We start from the raw sequence: 21,111 nt of genomic DNA on the forward strand, positions 1-21,111 counted from the left end.
GAATGTACAGTCTAAGGATATGTCTGAATATCCCACGACAGCCTGTGTCGACAGCCTTGGGCTAGCAGGGTTCATGCTAGCGTTCCAACAGTGGCGGTGTAGACAGCACTCTGAAGTTACACCTTGGGCTGGAGCTTGGGCTCTGAGGCCTAGGGAAGGGGTGGCCTTCAGAGCCTGACCCACCACCTGAGCTACACCTTCAAACCACTCTCTACACAGCATTTTTAGAGCGCTAGCATGATCCCCTGCAACCCAAGTCTGCCAACCTGGGCTGGGAGGCTCAATGCTGTGGCTGGGCAGCCGTACCCTAAGGCACCAGACTTGCAAAGTTGCACACACATACGTTCTTTAACACAGGCGCAAGTCTTTGTACACTCAGCATCTGAGTAAGTAATGCGTATCTTCCTTGGTAAATGATTCTGAGATTTATAGAAGAAAGGCACCATAGAAAAGCTATTAATTAATTTAATAATTTAAGAATCCTGGTTGGTGCCAAACTCTGCTGAAACCAACTCCCCGTTCTTTTGGTTTCAAGCAGCCCAGCCCCTTTGTGGGCTCACAATGCTCACCGCTCTGATTTCTGCAAACAGAGCAGGCGGAAGGACCACCCTGCTACGCAAACAACCAAACAGAGCTGTGAACATGGAGGCCAGCTCGGGAGAACTCGAGTCATTGTGGGCAGTCGCGCCTGCTCACCCACAGAAATGGCAATGCTGGAGTGCTTGCGAAAATCACAGTCTTCGTGTATCAGCGTTCTCTGGCGCCCTGATCCAAATCCAAGGGAGACAAAAGAGTCGTCGCTGGAAAGGCTCCCCTGACTCCAGTGGGCGTTGGCTCAGGCCAGTGGAGTGAGTTTCTTGCAGCAAACTTAAGAGAGCAGCAGCAATGCAATTAATTAATTAATTAATTAATTAATTAACTTTTCCACGCTGTGGGTGAAACAGAGCCCAGGACCTATGCATCCCTTGTGGCTCACTAAGTGATCAGAGCTGTGAGATTATTCAGTACCACAATGAGCACAGCTGTCGTCCTGTATGTAAGGGGGAGGGATAGCTCAGTGGTTTGAGCATTGGCCTGCTAAACCCAGGGTTGTGAGTTCAATCCTTGAGGGGGCCACTTAAGGATCTGGGGCAAAATCAGTACTTGGTCCTGCTAGTGAAGGCAGGGGGCTGGACTCGATGACCTTTCAAGGTCCCTTCCAGTTCTAGGAGATGGGATATCTCCATTAATTTAATTAAAAATGGGGTAAAAAAGACAAGATGGAGCAGAAAGTGGGCGTGTCTGAGAGAAGATGGGTTAAGGCCAATACTCATCCTGGTAATGAGGCACTTAGCTATGCATTCCCCTCTAGGCCATACTCCAACTATAGGCAGACATAACTTGGTAGCTGTATAGCAGCATTCTCCTTAGAAGCCAGATCCAAAGCCCACTGAGGGCAATGACTTCAATAGGTGTTAGACCAGGGCCTGTGATAGACTGAGGTCTTGGCTACACTTGCGAGTTACAGCGCTGTAAAGCCGCCCCCAGCGCTGTAACTCACTCCCCGTCCACACTGGCAAGGCATTTGCAGCGCTGTATCTCCGTGGTTGCAGCGCTGCATGTACTCCACCTCTCCGAGAGGAATAGAGAGTATTGCGCTTCCACTGCAGCGCTGCGGCGCCAGTGTGGCTGCCCAATGCTCTGTGAATGGCCTCCAGAATTATTCAGCAGTATCCCACAATGCCTGTTCTAGCCACTCTGGTCATCAGTTCAAACTCTACTGCCCTGGCTTCAGGTAACCAACCATATGACCTACCCTTTACATTCCCCAGGAATTTTAAAAATCCCCTTCCTGTTTGCTCAACCCGGCGTGGCGTGGAGTGCTATCAGCGAATCTTTCCAGGTGACCATGTCTCCACGCACCATGTGAGCCCCAGCATGGAGCAATGGCGAGTTGCTGGACCTCATCAGTGTTTGGGGGGAGGAAGCTGTACAGTCCCAGCTGCGCTCCAGCCGTAGGAATTACGATACCTTCGGGAAGGTATCAAAGGACAGGATGGAAAGGGGCCATGACCGGGACGCCCTGCAGTGCAGGATTAAAGTGAAGGAGCTGCGGAGTGCCTACCGCAAAGCCCGCGACGCAAACGGCCGCTCGGATGCTCCTCCCGCGACCTGCCGATTCTACAAAGAGTTGGATGCGATACTTGGGGTTAACCCCACCTCCACTCCGAGCACCACCATGGACACTTCAGAGCCGGTGTGAGGGGGGGAGGAGAGGAGGAGGAGGAAAACGGGAGTGATGGTGGTGGGCCGGATGGAGACACCCCGGAATTTTTGGAGCCATGCAGCCAGGAGTTCTTCTCGAGCCCGGAGGAAGACAGCCAGTCGCAGCGGCCGGTACTTGGTGGAGGACAAACAGAAGAGCCGGTTCCTGGTAGGCGTTTTCTTTTTTTTTCGGGAAGGAATTTTTTCGATGCGGGCTCTTTGGGAGAGGAGGTTAGGCATGCATGCCTAGATGCGGAATAGTGCATTGATGTGGTTTATCACATCGCGGTAATCGGCCTCGGTAATCTCCTTGAATGTCTCATCCAGAATGTGTGCAATGCACTTGCGCAGGTTTATCGGGAGAGCCACCGTGGTCCTTGTCCCAGCCAGGCTAACCTATTCATGCCATTGTGCTGTGAGGGGCGAGGGGACCATTGCTGCACACAGGCAAGCTGCATATGGGCCAGGGCGGAAGCCGCACTGCAGTAGAAGACCCTCCCTTGCTTCCCAGGTCACCCTCAGCAGCGAGATATCGTCCAGGACGAACTCCTGTGGAAAATGTTGGGATAGTATTCAGTGTAGGTGCCCCCTGAAGCTGTTGGCTCTCCCCAAGGCACAGAAACCCAGAGGACAGTGCAGCCCTGAAACAATCAGTCCCCCTTACTCACCATTTTGAGGCTCCCGTGGGATATGTGTGCTCTGTTTCGGATGGGAAAACTATGCTATTGTGTAGACCCTGTGTGTTTTCTACTCCTTAAGTGCAGGGGAATCATTACTCTGTCTGGTATAAACAATGCTGCCTCTGTTAAATGTTGCATTTTGCCTATACAGCTGCATCAACCTTGAGTCGTCAGCCGTCCCTCTTATCGCCTGCTCAGAGACGGCAAAGACTCAGGAAGAGACCGTGAAAAAGCAAAGAAGACATGCTGCAAGAAGTGATGCGGCAATCTATTAAAGAGAATGAGAAAGCACAGAACTGGAGGGAGAGAGAAAGCAGGATCCGCCAGGAAAACGCAGCGCACGGCGGCAAAGCACCGCGCACCGGCAGCAAAGCACTGATCGGCTCATAAGCATCCTGGAGCGCCAAGCAGATGCTATCCAGGAGCTCGTAGCCATGCAGAAAGAGGAGCAGTACCGCAAAGGCAAACGCCCCCCACTCCCCTACAGCCCTTGTCCTAAAACTCTTTCCGTTGTGCCCCACTGTCACCTCCAACCCACTTTCCCCAAATTCCATGTTCTTCACGCCACCCGCTGCCTCCAACACCAGTATCTTCACCATGCAGCCCTGAAAACCACAACCCTTACCCTCTGCACTCAACCCCCATCACCATGCAGTATAGCTATCCTGAAGTGCAGCACTCAGTGCACAGCACACCAGACAGGACATATGCGAATCTGTGATTGTACCGTTCCCCACTCCACCCCCTTGTTTCTTTTCAATAAATATTTTTTTTTCTTTTCGGTAAATGGATTTTTTGGCTTTGAAAACATTCTTTATTATTGCATAAAGTAAAAGACTCCTTAGCCCAGGAAATAAACAGGCACTACAAGTTTGCTTGTCTGCTTAGCAAACACTGATTCCTAAAGATTGGAACTACTGCACTTCACTCCCTTGCAGGGCACCAGATATCACTGCTGGTTTTCAGCCTCAAATTGCTCCCTCAAGGCATCCCTAATCCTTGCAGCCCCGCGCTGGGCCCCTGTAATAGCCCTGCTCTGGCTGTGCAAATTCAGTCTCCAGGTGTTGAACCTCAGAGGTCCATGCCTGAGTGAAGCTTTCACCCTTCCCTTCACAAATATTATGGAGGGCACAGCACGCGGATATAACCGCGGGGATGCTGTTTTCGGCCAAGTCCAGCTTCCCATACAGAGATCGCCAGTGGGCCTTTAAACGGCCAAAGGCACACTCCACAGTCATTCAGCACCAGCTCAGCTTGTAGTTGAACCGTTCCTTGCTGCTGTCAAGGCTCCCTGTGTAGGGTTTCATGAGCCACGGCATTAAGGGTAAGCGGGATCTCCAAGGATCATAATGGGCATTTCAACTTCCCCTACCGTGATCTTCCGCTCTGGGAAAAAAGTCCCGGCATGCATCTTCCTGAACAGCCAAGTGTTCCGAAAGATGCGTGCATCTTGCATCTTTCCGGGCCAGCCTGTGTTAATGTCAATGAAACACCCACGGTGATCCACAAGTGCCTGGAGAACCATAGAGAAATACCCCTTCCGATTAACGTACTCGGATCCTAGGTGGGGTTGTGCCAGAATAGGAATGTGCGTCCCATCTATCACCCCTCCACAGTTAGGGAACCCCATTTGTGCAAAGCCATCCACTATTTCCTGCACGTTACCCAGAGTCACGGTTCTTCTGAGTAGGATGCGATTAATGGCCTTGCAAACTTGCATCAACATGATTCCAATGGTCGACTTTCCCACTTCAAACTGGTTTGCGACTGACCAGTAGCTGTCTGGAGTTGCCAGCTTCCAGATTGCACTAGCCACCCGCTTCTCCACTGGCAGGGCAGCTCTCAATCTCGTGTCCTTGCGCCGCAGGGTGGGGGCAAGTTCCTCACACAGTCCCATGAAAGTGGCTTTTTTCATCCGAAAGTTCTGCAGCCACTGCTCGTCATCCCAGACTTCCATGTCGATGTAATCCCACCACTCGGTGCTTGTTTCCCAAGCCCAAAAATGGCGTTCCACGGTGCTGAGCATGTCCGTGAATGCCACAAGCAATTTTGTGTCGTATGTGTTACGCGGCCCGATAGCATCGTCGGACTCCTCGCCCTCACTCTCACTCTCACTTTGGATCTTAAGGAATAGTTCAACAGCCAAACGTGACATGCTGGCGAGATAAGTCAGCATACGCCTCAGCAGTTCGGGCTCCATTTCCCGCAGACAGATCGCGCTGCACAGAAACTGTTGAAAGATGGCGCCAAAGGTGGATGGAAACAAAGGGATTTCTGGGATGCGAAGTGATGCATCACGGGGCGTTGGGACAGGACCCAGAATGCCCCGCACCTACGCCCCCTTCCCATAACCCACAGTGCCAGAATGGGAAAATGTGCTCTGTGGGATAGCTGCCCATAATGCACCGCTCCCAATAGCTCTGCAATTGCTGCAAATGTGGCCACGACAGTGCGCTGGGCAGCTGTCAGTGTGGACAGACTGCAGCGCTTTCCCTACTCAGCTCCATGAAGTCAGGTTTAACTCACAGCGCTGTACATCTGCAACTGTAGCCAAGGCCTGAGTTCACAGCTGTGGGGTTCTCCCACTTAAGGGGCTGTTCAGTCACTGAGTTTCCTTATAAAAGTCTTGTTTATACATGATGGTCTCACACCCTATCCTGCAGTGATCAGCTTGTCCTGGGTCTGAAAAGTCCTTGTGGGTGGGGGAGGCTTGTCAGCTGTTTCCTTCCTTGGCCAGTCTTCAAGAGTACAGCTGCTTCTGAGGCACAGCCACTTTCTTCCTGGTTGCCACCCCTTCCTGTGACAAGCTCTCTTTTGAAGCTTGCTCCCCCCAACTGGAACAAGCTTTGCTTGCAGGTGTGCCTGTTTGGTACTGGTTGAGCCCAGAGGAGCTCGTTAGTCTTCTGCTGATTGGGATGGAGGCATGCTCCATCACACACCCCACCCATCAAGATGGAAAAGGGCTTCTGGTTCAGAATGTCCACCTCTTCAAGTTCCCTTGAAAAAAATTCAGCATTGGCGTGGTCTTTCCCCGCATGCTGTTGTACTCTGAACCTGTACGGTTGGAGTGTGAGCTACCACTGCATTATACGGGGGTTCCAGTCCTAGCTGGTAGTACCTGAGAGACTCTATGGCTCACTTAATTGCCAGTGCCTCTTTTTCAATAATGGAATAGGCCCTCTTCCTGGGGAACAATTTTCTACTTAAATCCAAAACTGTGTGCTCCTAGCCTGCGAAGTCCTTGAAAGCACAGCATCCAGGCTCCATCCGAGCCTCCACATGGAGTATAAAGTGACAAAGAGTCCTGTGGCACCTTATAGACTAACAGACTATATTGGAGCATAAGCTTTCATGGGTGAATACCCACTTTGTCAGACGAAGTGGGTATTCACCCACGAAAGCTTATGCTCCAATACGTCTGTTAGTCTATAAGGTGCCACAGGACTCTCTCGCTTTTTACAGATCCAGACTAACACGGCTACCCCTCTGATACTTGACACATGGAGTATAAATTCTCAGGAAAAGTTGGGATTAAAAGGGATGGGTGCCTGACAAAGGCATGTCTTCAAGGTATTAAAAACCTTCTTGCAGTCCGTATCCCATCAGATCATCCAGGGGTTAGCACCCTCTATAAAGTCTGTTACGGGAGCCACAATCTAAGTGAACTTAAGGATAAATCTCTGCTAATATCTGGCAAGGCCCAGGAAGTGCCTCGGGTGCTTTTTTGTCTTGGGGACTGGGCATGTTTTTAAAGTCTGCACTTTATCGATTACTGGCTTCATAAGTCCATCCCCTATGTGGTAACCTAGAAAGGTCACCTCCATGATTGCTAATATACTTCACTATAGGAAGCTGGTCTCACAGCCTAACCCGACGGTCTTAATACTGCCTTCATACGTAGTAGGGGTTCTTCCCCATGGAGCTATAGATAATGATATAATCCATGTAGGCTGTGGCATATTGATAGTGGGCTGAGAACTTTATTCACAAGCTGCTGAAAGTTTGTCACAGTCCTATACAGTTCAAATGGCCTGGTCTTGAAATGACAAGTGTCCAGAGGGGGTCGAAAGGGTGGTAAGGGGGATAAAGGGATTTGTCAATATCCCTTCATGAGCTTGATTGTACTAAGTTATCCCACAGGTCCCAGCTTCTCCAGTGGTTTATCTCTCATGACATTGGATAAGCATGGAATTTCAAAATGCAGTTAACTTTACAGAAAACAATGCAAAAACTAATCAAACTGTTGGGTTGGGGGACCAGAATTATGGTGCTCCTCCACTCACTTTTGGACTATTCAACTACCCCCATCACACTGTCTAAAGTGGCTCATGACTGTGAGTGACAACCACAGGGCAGACTGGCAAAAAAATGAAACAAAAAAATAAACAAATTGGTGGTGTGTTGTATCATTAGATTTCACCAAGCCTGTAACAAATGTGAACTCCTGGATCACTGTAACAATTTCTCCATGGAGTCACAGACAGTCCCCTTAGCTTCTTCAGGCTATCTTGTGACCCAGACAAACTGGACTTAGTGATAAATGGTCACTTACACCAAAAATCACCACATTCAGGTTGAGACCATTCATGAGACCAGTCACTTACTCCAAATCAGTTGGTACAATCCTACACCGAAGAGAATGCCTGTAGCTAATCCGGTAATAAACTATCTAAAGGTTTATTAACTAGGAAAAAGAAGTAAGTCAGTTATTTACAGGTTAAATCAAACAAACACACACACACCAATGAGTTACCATCTAAATCCTAGGAGTGACAGAGCTGTAGTGACCTGTCAATTCAAAGTGTCTTTCAGGGCAGACCCAGGAGGCAGACCCTGGGGATCTCTGACTTCAGTTTAGCATCTCTGGCCCTTCAGAGTTTAAATAGCCCAGAAGACACAGTTTCTTCTTGTCAGGGATTTTTATTCCCTTCCCCCAGAGTTTAATGCGGGGTCGGGGGTGGGGGGAATCAACAAAGTCTTTTGCCCTCTGATTGCCACAATGGTTTGTCTGGTGTCTATGGCTCTTCTTTTGCTAGGCAGGAGATAACATCTGTGGCAAACTAGTATTTCATACTTGGGAATGCTTCTCTCCTGACAGGCAGGTTACAGTAACAGCAAACATTTAAATATATCTTATAACATGGGATATAGGTATTATAAGTGAGATTAATGTGTGCAGCAACTTACAAGCATTTCATAGAGTCTAAACACTAACTACATTCTTACAAGACTAATACTTATTTTAAGCAAAACTAACATACAGGTGACCTGGTCTGGTCTCCAGCCACAAGGTTGTCAGTTCTTAGCTAATGCCTGCAGCTTGGGAAAGAGTCAGATGCCAGCATCACGCTCCCATTTTTAAGATTGCCTGTACTTCTTCCCAGACTATGTCCCACATTTTCTGCAGTAGGTGAGGGTTCTCCCTAGCTTGTTGCCCAGGTGTTGTTTCCAGGTAGTGTTTCACTAGCTGGGTTTTTCCAGATATTGAGGAGAACACATGAGTGAAGTTCTCAGTTCCTTGGGAGAGTTGTGCTCTCTGACCAGGAGAGAGTCCCACACCTACTACCACAGGTATCAACCCCTGGCAGATATGAACTTGAGGGCTTAATTCAGGTCTCACAGGGAAAGGAGTCATCAGCAAAGCTTCCCAAGTTTTCCAGAGCTTGAGAAGACTCACACGGTAGATTCTGATCTCTTTTCTTCTGCCTGGTAACCAGATTTCATAACTGACCAGTCTTACTTGTCTAGCTACCTCAAAAGGATCCTGCCAACAGGCCATTAATTTAGACTTAGCTGACAGTAACAATAATAGGACTCAGTGTCCCAGCTGGAAAGTACTCAGCCATGCCCCTCAGTTATAACCTTGTTCTTCTCTCTGTTGTGCCTTCTGTAGATTTTCACTAGCAAATAAACCCAGCTGCTTAAGATGTTCCCTTAGGTGAATAATATACTGAGTCACATTGACGGTATTTGCGTCCTGTTCCTCCCAGCCTTCATGTAGCAAATCTAAGATCCCTTGAGGCGCATAGTCATACACTATTTCAGAGGAGGAGAATCCCATAGAGGCCTGTGGGACCTCCCTTATGGGGAATAAGAGTAGTGGAAGCAACTGGTCCCAATGCTTGAGTCAGATTTGATGAAGCGCTTTCGCATTTCTTTTAGAGTTTTGTTAAATCTCTCTACGAGACCATCTGTCTGTGAATGGTACATAGAAGTTTTCAAGGATTTGCTCTTCAAAAGAGAGCACAGCTCTTGCATGGTCTGCGAGGTGCAGCTGATCCCTAGGTTGGTTAATATCTCATGAGGGCACTCCACACATTAAAAAAGTTTCATGAGATCTGGTGCAATCGCGGTTGCCTTTGCTGTGTGAAGGGGAAGAGCCTCCAGATACCAGGTCACACAGTCAACGACTATCAAGATGTACTGGTACCTGGAGGCACTCTTCTCTAGGGACCTGACTATGTCCATTCCTATTTTCTCAAAGAGTGTCTCCATCAGTGGCAAAGGAACTAGGGGAGCCTTTGGGGTACTGCTGCCGATGGACAGTTGGCAGGCTGGCAGGAGGAGCAGTATTTCCTCACTTTCTTATGGAGGCCAAGATAGAAGTTGGCCATTATCCATGACAGAGTCTTCTCCCACCCCCAATGCCCAGCACAAGGGATGTCATGTGTGAGTTGCATCACTGGTTGGCGGTATTTGTGTGGCACTGATAGTTGTGTCCTCGTCTCCCCACACTGTTGGTCTTTCTCAATGCCATACAGGTGCTCCTTCTTGAGCACAAAATGGGGGTAATGCTCCAGGCACCAAGGTTCCGTCACTTCTCCATTTACAGAGGTCAGTTGCTTGTGGGAGCAGCTCTATGTGGGGTCATCCCTCTGTGCCTGAACAAAGTTTCCTGCCTGCAGTAGGATCCCTAGGTCCAGGGTGGATATCTTCCCCTTCTCCAATTCTGACCTTGGTTGGGTTGCTCTCGAGGTCTCCTCTCCCAGATCTGCTGGGCCCTCAAGTCCTGCTAGGCCCACGTCTTCGGTGCGAAGGGATCGGTCCCAGTCCATAATCCTCTGGCTGGTCAGCTCATTCATGACTTGCTGAAAAAAAGGCCAATCTCGTCCCACTATTATTGAGTAGGCCTGTTGTCCAGCCAGAGCCACAGGTATGGTTTTTGTGTGAGCCTACAGTCAGTTGTAACCACTGGCTGGGGTAGGCTTTTCCGTCATCATGCATGCACTGTGTGCAGATTGTCTCTCTTGGGATGCCATCTTCCCCAGCCAGGGAGGCAGGAACTACTGACTGGCTGCACCCAAAGCCTAGGAGTCCTTACACTCTCTTCCCTTGTACCTAGACCGGCATTGTCAATCTGTGGGGAGCTTTCTTACGGGTACGCATCTCCATGGTCCAGCCCTGGATGCATTCACACTTCACAGGGGGCATTCTTCCCTTAGATGTCCCTGCTGTCCACAGGAGTAGCGGGTCACTGGGCTGGCTTCGGAGGCATCTTTCTTTGTCAGAGGTAGATTTGGTTCTGGGGTGGTGCAAGATCCTCCACCTTAGGAATCTGTTTCAGCCAACTGGGGTATAGGACGCACATTCAGGTGAGGCCCCACCCTAACCACACTTCATTGTGCTCTTGGGCCTCTCCATGATGAGCAGGTGGCCCGGCCTTCCTGGGCCTAACCGTGGCCTCTTGTGAGCTGCAGTAAGAGGCTTAGTGTCTGTGTCCCATGCCTCCCTTTGGTCAGTCCTATGGGCCGTTCAGAACATATAAGAATATAAGAACGACCATAAAGGGTCAGACCAATGGTCCATCTGGCCCAGTATCCCGTCTTCTGACAGTGCCCAATGCCAGGGGCTTCTGTATGAACAGAGCAGGTATGTACATAGAGCTAAAGAAAGTGGAAAGATGATGGCCAGAAGTCTGAGAGAGCCGTGATGCTGGCTCCAGGCCAAGGCTCTCATCCTAATGCTGCAGCTAAAGCTGAGTTCCCATGATGGCCCCAGTAGTACAAATGAGGGGGGGGGGAGGGAAATGAGTGATCTGAAGGGATGGAACTGGCGATGGGGTCTTGCTTGGGCTGATGGGGAAAAAGGCAGAGAAGTTTATTATCTCTAATCTGACTAATAATGACCTGCCATCTCCTGTTTTCAGGTACAGAAGAAGGATGTCTTGCATTTACAGGTCTCAGTATAAGCAGTGCTTTGACTGGCACAGACTTGAAAGTGAAATTAATGCTGTACACAAGACAAAACCAGAACTGTGCTGAAACACTCAGATCAACTGGTTCCAGGTATCTGAATGTGACCAAGAAAACTATCCTCATTGTGCATGGGTACAGACCCACAGGTTCTCCCCCCATCTGGATACAAAAAGCAGTACATCTCTTGCTCTCTGTGGAAGACATCAACATAATCATTGTAGATTGGAATCGCGGGGCTACAACTCTGCTCTATCACAGGGCTTCTAGCAACACTAAGAAAGTTGCTGAATTCTTGAAGACATTTATAGACAAAATGTTGGTAAGTTACATGTTTATAATAATTGTGACGGTGTTAATGGAGTAAAAGAAGTATTTACAGCAGAATCTTAGGGAAAGCAAATTGTTCTTTAAAGAGATGCATTAATTACTGTAAACTCAAATATATGTAGTGCCAAAATCTTTACTTTGGCTTTGCATGTTAACATTTTACAGCTTCATTCAGTTTAAACTTTTTTTTAAAAGCCTCTAATCTGAGGCACATACATTTCAAGTGCCCCGGAAATCAGATTTGCAGGTGCACATTTGAACACACGATCTAGGCAGCTGGATGTCTAACAAGAAGCTGGCATGTACCAGTTGGAGTTTGGAGGCACCTCCACACTGTTCCCTAAACTCGAATTCCCAAAAGTTAGGTGCCTAAAGTTGGACAATTAAAAGTAAAGATTTGGTCGCAGCCACTTCAAAAATGTGTCCCTGAGACTATACTTGAGTTCAATTCACATCCAGGGATTAATGGTTTTAAATGTGAAGCTACCAACTTGAATGGCAGAGGAAATATGAATAAGATGATTGTAAGGACCATATAACACTGAATTACATGCGCTTTACATGCGAATTACATGTGGTCTCTCCACGTAAAGAGGAGTGCTGAATGTTCTGTGCAGATTGGGATGAGAAGGTGTTCCACTAAGCTACACTCCCCCTGCAAATAGAAGATAGCCTCATCTTGGTAACTATGACACTGGTGACTCATTCAAACTTATGCACACCCAATAGGCTCCCTGTCCTCTCATTACCCACATAATGATTATCACCTTCTGAACTCGGAGCAATCTTTTTCTGATGAAACATCAGGGTCCCAACAGATAAAGAGAAAAAAAGTGAATGAAAATATTATGTTACTTTATTTAAGGTGTTAAATGTTATTTTACATTCTTATTTTGACCAAATATTATATGATTGTTTCAGTCTTATTGATTTCACTTAGCTAACTGGTGACTGGGAACACTGGTGTGATTCAAGAACATGTGTCAAAAGTGTACAGGGCAGGACGTTTTTATGGCGGACCAGACTAACGTGAGCACCTGTGACATATTGCACAGATTAGTTAACAGCTGCAGGAGGCCATGGGCTGCAGCAACTTGCATTAGGATCTTTGAATTAGCAAATACATTTCTGAAACCACATGCTGGCAATTGGGGTTTATTATTAATTATTGGTATTGCCATAGCAGCCACACGCACTAGACACTATTCCAGGCATAATCGCTGTCCCAGGGAAACACAGTCATGGCCCGGAAATGTTTAGCTATCAGATTCACATCACCAAAGGGTGTTGAGCATGAAAGGGGGCTCGTTTCAGTGGAATTTGCATTGGGTATTATGTCTCAAAAGACACCTCCATTTGTGTTGGGACAAGAGAAGTACTGGGAGGTAAAATTACGATGGGCTATTTACATTATCCCTGGAACCAGCTGGATAGCCTTTTCCTCCTCTTGATCTTTCTTATGTGCTTAACATTTCTGTAACCTATCATCATGGACATTTTTAAATTGCAGGCCGATGGAGCATCGCTTGACTCTGTTTATATGATAGGAATTAGTCTTGGAGCGCATATCTCTGGGTTTGTGGGACAGATGTATAATGGCAAACTTGGGAGAATAACAGGTAAGCCCCTTTCTCAATCCCTGCTCCTGTTTTGGGCATATCACTTCAGCTCTCTGCCTCAGTTTACCCAAACACTGAATAATACTTTCTGTAGTGAGCTCCCAGGAGTGCTGTGTAGGTCAGTTAGTTAGTGAGTGAGTGCCAGTCCTGTGTTCTGAATGCATGGAGCACTACATCACTGTTAGGCCTTATGCAACAATGTCAGGCACAAGAACCCTACACGGAGATGCAGAGTAATTTCTGCTAACTAGCCCTCATGGTGAGCCCTGTCCAGGGCCGGCTCCAGGCACCAGCTAAGGAAGCAGGTGCTTGGGGTGGCCAATACAAAGGGGCGGCACTCCATCCACTATTGGGGTGGCACGTCTGGGTCTTTGGCGGTAATTCGGCGGCGGGTCCCTCAGTCCCTCTCTTCCTCTTTGAGTTGCCGCCAAAGTGCCACCGAAGAGGAAGAGAGGGAGTGAAGGGCCCGCTGCTGAACTGCCGCCAAAGAATGGAGTGGCGTGATAGAGCTGCCGCTGAAGTGCTGCCGATTGGCCTTTTTTGTTTTTTTTTCCCCACCACTTGGGACGGCAGAAAACCTGGAGCCGGCCCTGGCCCTGTCAGCCACATGCCAGGAACATAAGCTGCCTTGGGGCCTCTCTGAGGAAGAAGGAACTCCGAGTAGGGACAGCGAGGTCTTTAGGAGGAGCCCTAGGAACCTATGCTAAGGAAGAGGCTCAGACTGAGGCTAATATTTTGTACTTCACTAGGAGGGAAGGAAAACTCTGTAACAGTGTGCATGTTCTCAGATGCTAACCCAGTGTGTTAAGTATGCTGTATCCAGGGTGGGGTGGGGGAGACCATCCATTCACAGGGATATAGAGAATCATTTAAATAGCACCACATTACAATCATGCCGTAATAATCATTTTGCATTTCAGGTCTTGATCCAGCAGGCCCCTTATTTAATGGGAAACCCCCTGAGGAAAGGTTAGATCCTACAGATGCCCAGTTTGTTGATGTCATTCATTCTGATATTGATGGTAATATTTCATTTCTTCCTTCTCTGTGTTTCAGTAGATGGAAATCCAGGAACTAACTTGGATTGCAGGAGTGAGAAGGCTACTGTGAGGCAATGCATAGGCTCCTCTCTCATTGGCTGGAGCTCTGTGCCTGTACGGGGCAGTGATCTAACTCAGATCACAGGGTTACGCCCAGGCTGGGGGGCGGTCCCATTCTGCATAGCTCAGAAAATGGGTCACTATTCACCCCACAGCTATTTCTGCTGCGTTACTGGTTTAACAGAACATATCTCAACAGCCAAACCCAGAGGACTGTGACTGGTGCCACATGGGCACAGCCCATAACAAAGGGTGGCGCTGAGCTGCACAGCCCCCAAGGGTACACTGGAAGTTGCCAGGTCTGCACAAGGTACATGTGTGCTTCTATAGACCTCCATGGGATACAGCTTGCTTTGCTGGCCAGGGGAGAGGCATTATGGGCCCTGGAGAGGGAGGGCAGAGTGGTCCGTGTGTTTCACTAAGTGCAAGGATTTCAGCTGTAAGCTGGCAAAGGGAGAGCACCCTCGTGTGCAGTAGCACCTCGGAGTCAGCTCTTCCAGGTGGGTCACAGGTCACTAAGGAAATGGAGCTAGGAATTAAAATAGCAAAAGCCAATCACACCAACCAGGGCCGGCTCTGGCTTTTTTGCCGCCCAAGGCAAAAAAGCCCCCCGCCCCAGCATGGTAGGGGAGGGCGCCGAGCCCGGACGGAGTGCCAGGGGGCGGGCGGCGAGCCCGCTGCTGCTCCGCTGGCGGCCGGAGCCCCGGGAGGAGGGCGGAGAGCCCGGCCGGGGCTCCGCTCTCCCCGGCGGCCACAGCGCCGGGGGGAGGGCGGAGTGCCCACTGCGGCTCCACTCTCCCCGGCGGCCAGAGCGCCGGGAGGAGGGCGGAGAGCCGGCCGGGGCTCCACTCTCTCCAGTGGCCAGAGCGCCGGAGCGAGGGCAGCGAGCCCACTGTGGCTCCACTCTCCCTGGCGGCCGGAGCCGGAGCACCACGCCGCGCCGCGCCGCCCCGCCCCCTCCAGGTGCCACCCCAAGCACAAGCTTGGTGGGCTGGTGCCTGGAGCCGGCCCTGGACACCAACTTGAAAAGCCTAACCTTTTCATTCCCTTCAACATAGTGTTAATAACACTGGACTCTGAACCTTTCTTCCCACACTGTCGCCAATCAACCCATCCCCATTTGGTAATTTCCCCCCCTCAGTGCCTCCTCACCCATACATTTGACTTCTGTGACCTAGACCAGTGCTTCTCAAAGCCGGTCCGCCGCTTGTTCAGGGAAAGCCCCTGGTGGTCCGGGCTGGTTTGTTTACCTGCTGCGTCCGCAGGTTCGGCCGATTGTGGCTCCCACTGGCCACGGTTCGCCGTCTCAGGCCAATGGGGGCTGCGGGAAGTGGCGCAGGCTGAGGGATGTGCTGGCCGCCCTTGGCCTGGAGTGTCGAACCGCGGCGAGTGGGATCAGCAATCGGCCAAACCTGTGGACGCAGCAGATAAATAAACCGGCCCGGACTGCCAGGGGTTTTCCCTGAACAAGCACTTTGTTTGTTCGGCTTTGAGAAGCACTGACCTGGACTACTGCATCACTCTCCTCCACGGCACTCAAGACCCATCTGCCAGATTCCAGCAGCATACGCTAATGGCTATGTCTCACCTTTACAAAGCAGCATCACCCTGTTCTCGCACAGCTCCACTAACTCATACTCATTTCAGGATCCTGTTCAGAATCCACCCTCCTTGCATGAGATCAAGCCCTGGCCCATATCTGTGCATGGAGGGGACCACAGAGATTTAACTTCCCTTTTTCCCTCCCACAGTTTCTCTGCAGAAGGTGATGGGCCCAGATACGCATCATGCACATGTCACACACATTGTCTGATTGTGGGTATTCAATGTCATTATCTAGAATATGGCAACCGGGTCATTGTCTTTTAGTTCAATGATGCATAAATAGATTAAGGAAACTAAATCTCTTGCACAGCTGAGGCTGCCAATGCTAAAGGAATCCATGTTGTTATTTGTTCCTAATTCTTCTTCTGAAATTCCTTTTCCCGGCACTTTAAGACTCTTTCTAAAAATGATATTTTCTTTGATTAGGACTAGGCTACAGAGAAGCTTTAGGACACATAGACTTCTATGCCAATGGAGGAACCGACCAGCCTGGCTGTCCACAAACAATATTTTCTGGTAATGAAATACACTTTGCATTGGGAAAACTAGGACAAAATATTTTCAACAAATCACCTAAAGAAGTGTGGGGGAAACACTCACTGACAGTAAAAAAACAACAACAAAAAAACCACCCAACTTTTTGAAAAACAACCCAAAAAGTCAGAACCCCAGCTGTTGTATATTGGGGGCTGCTACACTGAAGTCCAGGGAGCCACGCTGATTTGTACGTAACCTTTTGCTGTTTTATCCTGGATTTTCTGCTCTCTTCCAAGTGAGCAAATGGGATCAAATTTTGCTGTGGAGCAAATTCACCTAGTTCCACAAATTTGCATGCATAAATTCAGTGAGCAAGTTTACCACCAGAATGTATAGAAACATTTAGAAGATGTGAGATTTTTTTATTAAAAAAAAAGCAAATTCACTCAAATCCAGTGTGAAAGCACAAGTGTTAGCAGCAATGAGTCCCCAGAACCAGTGCAGAGAACAGTGTAACTGTGTAATGGAGAAGACAACACTGAGGCAATAATGCATGTCTTGGCAATAAGAGACAGCATGGCACTCAGGAGACCTGTGTTCTGTTCCTTCCACTGAGCTAGTATGTGACCATGAGCAAGTCACTTCCCCTTTGTGTGCCTCTGGTTCCCTTCCCGTCCTTTGTCTAGTCTCTTCTATTGTATAAGCTCTTCAGAGAGGTACTGGCTCTTGCTGTGTGTTTGGTCAGGCACTAAAAAAATCTAAACCCGTGTATTTTAAACAAAAATTTAAATTCTACAGAAAACACTGAAATTTGCAGCAAACCCCTACATTTGAGATCAATAGCAATGTTTTTGCAGTGTAAATTTCTACTTGCCCTGGTTAGGCATTGAGATCACGTCCACATAACCACATGTCTAAACTGAGACACAGCAATTTGACGCTTTAGCACCTGGCAGTGAGGACATCTAGAATCACCCATTGAGAGGAAAAAATGCAGCATATGTGCTGGGGGAAGATGCCAAGCCCTGAACTATTATACATTGGGCAACAACCTTACTAAGGAGCCATGGTCCATGGAAACATGCAGTGAGTTTTTCAAAGGACTTTTCATGGTGGGATGAAGTTTGTTTTGCTTCAGAGGTGCAGATCTCTTATGCTGCTTAGTGTAGCCATCACTGCCCTTTTCTGTAATGCTCTATGGCATTTTTCAAGGGTAGCACACACAGGAATTTAGCTTTGCCCTGGCTCTTCTCACACATCATCAGTCCCTCTGCTGCTGTTTGTAGGTCTTTTACAGAACTTCCTTACAGTTCCTCTGAGGTCACTAGCATGCCAAATTGGAGAGGTGGGCATTTTGCGGCAGGTTTTAGTACGTTGCTGTGTATTTCAGCACAGTCCATGGAACCAGTTGCTTCTATAAGAGCTTTTACCAAGAATGGCAAGAGCTTATGCAAAAGGAATGCACCACCTAAGTGACAACCCCAGCTAAGAACCAGGTGGCTAATTCATGAGGTGGAGTAGAATCCATAGTTGTGCATACCAGCAGTGGCTCTGCAGTGCTAACCGTAGGCTAGTCTTCTTGTAGGCTGTAGACAGGTATGACTTGAAGGTACACATGGAGCAGACAGTATGGTGAGTATGAAAGTGCCATTTTACAGTTTTTTTAAACATACCCATACTCTGAGCCTGGTCTCATGAAAGTCCATTGCAGTTAGATTACTTGAACTGCTTAGATTCTAAGCCCTTGTTCATTGGTAGGAACAGGTATGTCCCAGCTGACAGCCCAGAACCAGTGGGAGACAATCAGTGTCTCTGGCCTAGAACCAGTGGGGAACAATCAGTGTCTCTGGCCCAGAAGCAGTGAGGGATAATCTGTGTCCAGCCCAGAAGCAGTATGGAGCACTCAGTGTATCCTTCCATCTGGTTTATAGTGCGAGTTGCACAAGCTGTGCTGGCTCAGAGTTTCTTGCTTTACAGCACATCAAGATGCTGGACAGGATTTAACGTGACCCTGTGAACATCTCTTGTGTTGCGATACTGTCACAGCAACAGGGTGTATTCTGTTTTGCTGTTGCACTAACATTTTGCATGCTGTACATGGATTTCTAATGAAATATCCCTTCTCTTTGTGTCAACAAGGATCACAGTATTTTAAATGTGACCATCAGAGGTCTGTTTTCCTGTTCCTGTCATCCTTGAAAGAGAGGTGCAACATCACTGCATACCCCTGTGATACATACAGAGATTACAGGAACAGCAAATGTGCCAGCTGTGAGGCTTTCCAGCCCATGCCATGCCCCGTCCTGGGTAAGGATGATGCAGTGTCCAATGTGGATAAAAGAGTTGTGTTTTGGAGATGGTTTTTAACAATCCAAGGGACTCATACTGCTGCCTGTCACACCATACCCTATGTTACTCCATGTAACCTATAACAAATATTCTGGTACATGTTGCCAAAGGACTCATGGGACAGCTGTTTGCAAAATCCCTTAACACGTACAGCTTTTGCTTCCTTCTGGGGGTGGGTGGGTGAGATGACACCATTTCACACCTGGAAAGGCAGGTATAAATCCTAGCTTACGTTACAAGTGAAAATGGATTTGGTGGCTTCATTTAGTCTTTGTACATTCACATCACAGTTACTGCACAGATCAGCACTCACAGGCGACTGAACAGCCAAATCAAGAACTTGTCGATTTTTCTGGGGGGCAGAGCAGAATTCACATGCCTTTGGGGAGCTGTATGGGGGATAAGCACATGCTCCTGCTAAGTACTTCCAAGAGGTATTCAGCATCTTAAACCCTTACTGACTTCAACAGGAGCTGCTGAATGCTCTGCACTTTTGAAAATCAGATCACTTGTTCTACTTGTCCAAATATAGATTTAGGAGTGTAACTTTAGGCTCCCACATTTGGAAACCTTGGCTCTAGAAAATCTACTGGGCTCCCAGAAATAAACTTCCAAAGTAAGGGAGATTATTGTTCTACTGAGCAACACTTGGGTTGACAAGAAACAAAAAAGGATGTCTCTTAAAATATGGGATGGACAGAAAACAGCCATATTTAGGCCTAATTCCTGTGAGCACTAACACATGGGCTTAGCTTACTCACATGAGTATACAGAATATTAGGGATATTGCCTATGCTGTGTTTTATCAGTAACTAATTGCAATATTCACCTTGTGGCTGAAAAGCAATTTAGTATAAATCAAGCACTAACTTGATTTTTTTTCAGTCATTTGGTCTTGTACAGTCACCTAATGCTGAATTTTCACACTGTGGTCTACAGGTTATTATGCTGATAAGTGGAAAAGCTATTTAACGCTAAAGAATCCTCCAGTGACTAAAGTGTTTTTTGATACATCGGACGAAGAACCATTCTGCCGTGAGTGATTAACATTCCTTCAACTTTGCATTGAAGACTCTGTCAGCAACAGCACTGACATCCAATTCAGAACAGTCAGTTAGCTGTCACTGTGTCTCACTGCATATTAGAAGCACGCCTTGTAGCTGATGGATAAAACACATTTCCATTTGCAATAATACCTCTCTGCTCCAAAATGGCAGATACACTTGGCACAGTGACAAAACAATCTTTCCCTATCAGCTAAGTAGAGACACACAGGAACAGACCAGTTTCCCTTTTAGAACTAGTAAATTTGGTGATATGTGAATAAAGCCTAGGAAAAAACAGTAACTGTCTTGGGGTCCAATGTTGCTACCATTGAAGTCAATGGCCTACCTCCCAGTGAGTTTAACTGGGTGTGAGATTGAACTGTTGACCCTTAAAGGTGACCTGCAAAGAAAAAACAATAGGTATTTATCAGCTTTATGATGGATGATGAAGCAACGACAGGTGTCTGGGTTTTCTGTTTTTTTTAACTTTATCTGCTTAGGTTTTTTTCCCCATGAGAAATTCAGGTTCTGTGTAGGCTGGAAGGCTCCATGGTGACTGAAGAGTAGGGAAATGGTGGCATCACAAGAATCAAGGAAGTAGAAGTGGAGCAAACTGGAGAAAGGACGAGGTTTTTAATCAAACCGTTTCAAACTCTGTTTGCTTTAACACTTGTGTAACTCAGTTGTTGATTGCCACTGTGGCTAACAGGGGATTCAGCACTCCCAGCTTTTCAGAGTGCTAGAATTCACAATAAACATCGGGGAGATCTCCAGCAAAGCCAGGGAGACCAGACTGGACATGCCTGGTATTTCTAAGATAAATCCCTTTCAGGGCTTCTTAATCCATCATACACAAATACAAATGAGCACAAGCCCAACTTTCCAAAACTCCTTTGCAGGTCACCATTGAGGCTCTCCGTAAAACGCAGTTCTGCTCTGACAGTACAATGACATGGTGGTGCCCCATGTTTATTGGCAAGTCAAATTATGTAAGTGTGAAGCATGTGGGGAGAGGACAGAAGGAGCTTCCACCCAGAGCTGGCACAATCCAAACAAAGGCCAAGTGCAATTGGTGTTCCCTCCCCTGCTCCTGCCCCAAACCATGGGAAGGGAGTGGGCTGCAGATGAGCAGGCTCCATCCCATAAGGATAGGCACTCTCCCTCACTCTGCCAAGGCGCAGAGGCAGGGTGCATTCCCCTGGGGCAGTGCAGCTCTTAAAGGGTCAATATAACCCTCAGTGACTTCTGGAGCAAATATGCCCAGTGTAAGAATACCAAGATGTTTTGTCCAGCTGCCAGTCCTGCCAGGGATTGGAGAGTCTTTCATTCTCCTGCCTCATCACTGGGAAAGGCTCTGCTAGCCAGACTCTGAGCTCAGCTAAATCTGCACCATTCTCATTGTCTTCAGAGTTGCTCTGGTGTGACTGGGGGCAGGAGGTGGTTCTGCAGCCTCTGCTTAGATAACAGAT

General features: G+C 48.0%; 1 protein-coding gene across 1 annotated transcript in view; it reads left to right on the forward strand.

Moving 5' to 3' along the window:
- LIPH (lipase H) overlaps positions 1-21,111 on the forward strand; it is a 34,234-nt gene that overhangs the window by 2,216 nt on the left and 10,907 nt on the right. Inside the window, exons 2-7 of the mRNA XM_054038847.1 lie at positions 11,071-11,438; positions 12,957-13,065; positions 13,986-14,087; positions 16,197-16,286; positions 18,387-18,554; positions 19,536-19,631. Of these exons, the coding sequence (XP_053894822.1) occupies positions 11,071-11,438; positions 12,957-13,065; positions 13,986-14,087; positions 16,197-16,286; positions 18,387-18,554; positions 19,536-19,631 (933 nt within the window). The remainder of the gene's footprint in view (positions 1-11,070; positions 11,439-12,956; positions 13,066-13,985; positions 14,088-16,196; positions 16,287-18,386; positions 18,555-19,535; positions 19,632-21,111) is intronic.

The sequence above is a fragment of the Malaclemys terrapin genome, chromosome 9 (genome assembly GCF_027887155.1).
Source record: "Malaclemys terrapin pileata isolate rMalTer1 chromosome 9, rMalTer1.hap1, whole genome shotgun sequence".
NCBI lineage: Eukaryota > Metazoa > Chordata > Testudines > Emydidae > Malaclemys > Malaclemys terrapin.